General features: G+C 39.0%; 1 protein-coding gene across 1 annotated transcript; it reads left to right on the top strand.

Moving 5' to 3' along the window:
- Positions 1-767: 767 nt before the first annotated feature.
- On the top strand, positions 768-2,558 carry LOC144958510 (52 kDa repressor of the inhibitor of the protein kinase-like). The gene is made up of 2 exons (XM_078890532.1): positions 768-886; positions 1,518-2,558. Exons 1-2 carry the CDS (start codon positions 768-770, stop codon positions 1,675-1,677), a joined length of 279 nt encoding a protein of 92 aa, XP_078746658.1. The 3' UTR covers positions 1,678-2,558.
- The last annotated feature ends 2,112 nt before the right edge of the window (positions 2,559-4,670 follow it).

Below are 4,670 nucleotides of genomic sequence, written 5' to 3'. Positions count from 1 at the left end.
GGAGCAAGGAAAGTGGAGAGCGAGAAAGAGAGAGAGAGAGAGAGAGAGAGAGAGAGAGAGAGAGAGCGAAAGATATAATATATATATATATATATATATATATATATATATATATATATATATATATATTGTTGGTGGGCATTTGTAGATACTAGAGTGCTCGACAATATAAATTAGAGCATGTAAACTAGTACACACATTTTTTCCACAATGTGGATTATTGACGTTAAGAAACAAAACAACTGTCCCCAGTTTAAGCCTTTCAATTTAAGACAATTTTTACAAGTTTAGCTTGATATTCAATTTTGTGCACAGATCCACCTCAGTATAATACCTTTTTTAGACGATTGGTCACATATATTTTGTTCATTTCTAGATATTAGTATGATCTAAAACTGTCTCAAATTCCTATAGGTGAGTTTTCATAGTTTTGTCAGATCCTGGCTGTTTTTTTTAAATTTCTGCATTGCATGGTAGACGTTGGAGGTGCTCATGTGTGTTTTGTTGTAACATGAGGTCTTGTTTCTGCTCTGTAAATCCTGGCATTAGTTGTGCTTTCCCACAAACGCCTCTCGCCCCGAGCTTTGATATAGAGTATTGTCAACTAAATTTGCTCATAGCGTTTTACAAGAGTACGAGAAGAACCCTTGCCGTGTAGGACCAGAGAGATTGTATAGCTAACGCTTCGAGAGCTCTCTCTAGCCAAAAAGCCCGTATCTGGGTCAACAGCTGATCGTGGAAATAAGCGCGTACAACAATGAGCTAAGATGGCGCCGACGCCGACAACACATAACAAATGCCAGTGGTGTTCCGGTATCAATTGTTCAAATTCTCGACACAAGAGACCAGATTTAGGTTTCTTCCGTTTCCCAAAGGATCCTGAAAGGTGAGAAAATTAAACTTTAATCTATTAACCTTAACAAATAACTATATTTCTATATTAACACGTCTAGATTGTGTTACAAGAGAAAATGAACATTAGATTTCTGATCCAGTTCTAATCTACTGCACCGTGACTGTGACCCTTAAAGGTGGCTCTGTTGGGGTGAGGCTAGCCATTATCTTCTTCTTCTTCATCTTCTTCTTCTCCTTTTCCATAATAGCAGATGTGGTTGATTTAAAACACAGTAAAGGGTAGGGGGCGACGGTGTAGCTACACGGCATTGAATTTTAGCCATATATGTTGTGCCAGTGGATTTATGCTTAAAATAATTGAGCTTTTATATAGCGCAATATCCAATAAATATGCTCAAAGAGCTTTAGAGGGATGACTAGATAGGATGTACATTGACTAGACTTGTGATGCCTATGTCTAGATTCTAGTACAGTAGTAATCTCAATGAAGTGAGCTTAGTTTTTTAGAAGTTTATCTAAAGAGAAGCATACATCTAGTCTCTCTCGGCCAATTAGTATGTGCTTTTATGTATAAAATTAACTCTTAATCAGACCTAGCTCTCAATTAATTACTAATAATAGATCTAGATCCAATATTGAACTGCGTTAGTTATTTTTTACAGGTCCAGGCGTTGGGTCATCAACTGCAGGCGTGCTGATTTGGATGACAAGTCAGCTGATGCACTGTACAGACGAAATGTTTTATGTGAAGAACCTTTTGATGCTTCCTGTTTCAGTGGCAGTCAAGACACGCCTTCAACAAGATGTTCCACAGGAAATTAGACAGCTGATGTTGCCATCAACTATGCAATCCCTAATACCAAATGAACAGAATGTAACAACTTGCATATCTGGGTATGTTGCAGTCAAATTAATGCCCCATGTGTGTACAGACTGTCAAGATTTATTGAAAGGTGACAAGGACCCTGGCAAAGAGAGTCAAGTATTCCTGCATGCAAAGAACCTTCAGGGTTGTAACCATGGCGGTCTCTGTGCACCAAGTTCAGAACTTCTCTGTATCATAGAAATTATGGAAAAGGAATTCAGAGACGCCATTACTCCCACACTGCACATTACTGGTCTGAGAAATAGGATCATTAGACGGCTTGTGGTAAGCATTCCACCCCACATGGGCCTTGGTTGCAAAAATGGAAAGTGTGATTTACTTTTTTATGTAGCTAATTTGTTCACTAATGCCAGTTAATGAATCAGACACTGTCAGAAAAACAGCCCACCCATAGAAATAGGAAGGCTGCCACATTTAGCCATGTCGTGTAGATTTGATATGTCGCTGATTTGTTTTCTTACCGGTATGCCTGTTGTTGTTGGCTTCCGTCTGTCTCAGGAGACAATGGATGTATACCGAGGTTATCAATTCTGGTCTGTCACTGTCAATCATCGGTGTTGATGCAGCATTGTCCCCCTTTGTGATTTTACTGAGCCATTTTTCAGTTTATAAAATGTGTTTTAGATTAGATTCTACAATACTTACACGAGAGTACATGTATTTTGTATTTCTCTCCTTCATTATGTTTAATTGTACTTGTGGTCATTAATCTATGCAACGCAACTTGACGTCATCTTAGTCATGCATACTATTTTTTCATTGTACATATTATTTTGAACTATACGTGTGTTAATTAAACACATACTTACACACACACACACACACACACACACACACAAGAGAGAAAGAAGAGAGAGAAGAGGAGAGAGAGAGAGAGAGAGGAGAGAGAGAGGAGAGAAGGAGAGAGAGAGAGAGAGAGAGAAGAGAGAAGAGAGAGAGAGAGAAGAGAGAGAGAAGAAGAGAGGAGAGAAGAGAGAAGAGAGAAGAGGAGAAGAGCGAAAGAGAGAGAGAGAGAGAAAAGAGAGAGAGAGAGAAGAGAGAGAGAGATTATGGCTTTGTTGAAAATACAAAGGTCGTTTGTTTCTATTAAGTTTGTTTAAAATAAATCATGATTTTCGCTGTAAGTTGAGTTAAATTTATTTTTTGTCAAAGTTTATCCCCCCCCCTCCCCCCCTCCCACCCGCCTTCTCTCTCTCTCTCTCTCTCTCTCTCTCTCTCTCTCTCTCTCTCTGTGTGTGTGTGTGTGTGTCTCACACTTATAATAATAATGATGTGTGTGTCTCACACACACACATCATTATTATTATAAGTAATTTATTTTAGAATCTTACAAAGTTATCGTAACCTGATCTAGAGAATCAAACTAATCTGTACGATTTTGCACATAAAGCCTGAGCCGATAGTAAAGAAAAAGAGCAGCCGATCTCTAGCAGACGAAACACACATTCAGTGATCCGCGCCTATTTCGTGACACACAATTTTTCGGCTGATACGCAATGAAATGCATTGTTGTCATGGAGAGCGGGAGGGAAGAGAGAGCTCTCTAAGCGTTAGCTTCTAAACTCTCTGGTAGGACGAGATATGACGTCTGTAAGGTTCTTTTGGAATTTTTGAAAAAATAACTTGCAAAAATCAGTCTTATTTTATTTACCTTTTGGTGAAGGTCTCAACTTGGTGTCTCTGTGAGACCTTAGGACTGGCATACATGAAAGTTGCCTGACCCAGGGGATATAACGGCTTGGTATCGGTGTGAGGCTTGGTCACCTTTGTCTGAGAATAGAGGAAGGGTGTCTAAGTCATGAATCATGTTGACTTGGTATCTGTATGAGGCTGAGTTTCTTTGGGATGGGCATAGCAAAGATCGTTGCTTGACCCAGGAATGATGCCGAGTTTGTATATGTTATACTGGGTTACCTTTGACTGCGCATTGGCGGTTGTTGATGCCGACTTGGTATCTGTGTGAGGTTGGGTTACCTTGGTCTGGGCATAGAGGAAGGGTATCCAACTCATGGATGATTCTGACGATATCTGAATGAGGTTGAGTTACTTTTGGTTGGGCATAGAAGATCGTTGCTTGACCAAGGCATAATGCCGGCTTGGTATCTGTGAGACTGGGTTACCTTGAGATGAGCATACAGGAAGTAGTAGTAGTAGTAGTAGTAGTAGTAGCAGTAGTAGTAGCAGCAGAAGTAGTAGTAGTAGTAGTAGTAGTAGTAGTAGTAGTAGTAGTAGTAGTAGTAGTAGTAGTAGTAGTAGTAGTAGTAGTAGTAGGAGTTCTAATAAAGAGCTAAGTGAGCTCAGTTTCGTTCCTTCTATAAATAAAGATATTGATATTGCGCATTTCCGCGGCTTCACCATGCACAAAGTGCTTTGAAATGCTTCATTATTTGGCCCAGCAGGCCATATGAAAAACAACAATTCTATTTCATGCATTAAAATTGAGATACTAGACTTCCATTTTGTACTAGCACTCTTACAGTATCGTCTCTGCCAACCAATATCCAGGTACTTATCATTTTCTAGTCACTGATGAATGCATAGTGAGTGATTGGACAGATTGTGGCTACCTTACGGCAATGTACTTATTAGTCCATGGAACATAATCATTGTTGTCATTGTTGATGTATGAGTATTATGGGTTACTTACCCTGATAAGACAGAGAAGTTGATTGTTTAAGTTTGGATCATAACAACTTCAAGATGTATGTACTTTCTATCCATTACACTAGCGACGAAATCAACCAAAACCTAGCTTGAAGTTGTTCATCTTTAATCATGACAATATTTGAACGATGTTTTCTAGAGATATGTGCTTTGCCTTGAACAGGACACAATGTTGGTTATGTGTTTCTGACGTTTAGTGGAAAATGCATCAACAATATTAATACGTCAATAAAACTACAATAAGGTATCATCTTCAATCCCAGTA

The sequence above is a fragment of the Berghia stephanieae genome, chromosome 1 (genome assembly GCF_034508935.2).
Source record: "Berghia stephanieae isolate SIO BIC M18660-M18661 chromosome 1, UCSD_Bste_1.3, whole genome shotgun sequence".
Taxonomy (NCBI): domain Eukaryota; kingdom Metazoa; phylum Mollusca; class Gastropoda; order Nudibranchia; family Aeolidiidae; genus Berghia; species Berghia stephanieae.
The sequence above is the reverse complement of the archived record's forward strand: the minus strand, read 5'-3'. Positions and strand labels throughout refer to the sequence as shown.

Bases quoted from the DNA above. Each gene is read 5' to 3' on its own strand.
- LOC144958510 (XM_078890532.1), top strand. From the start codon at position 768: ATGGCGCCGACGCCGACAACACATAACAAATGCCAGTGGTGTTCCGGT. The intron at 887-1,517 runs GTGAGAAAATTA...TATTTTTTACAG, and splicing joins TTCCCAAAGGATCCTGAAAG to GTCCAGGCGTTGGGTCATCA.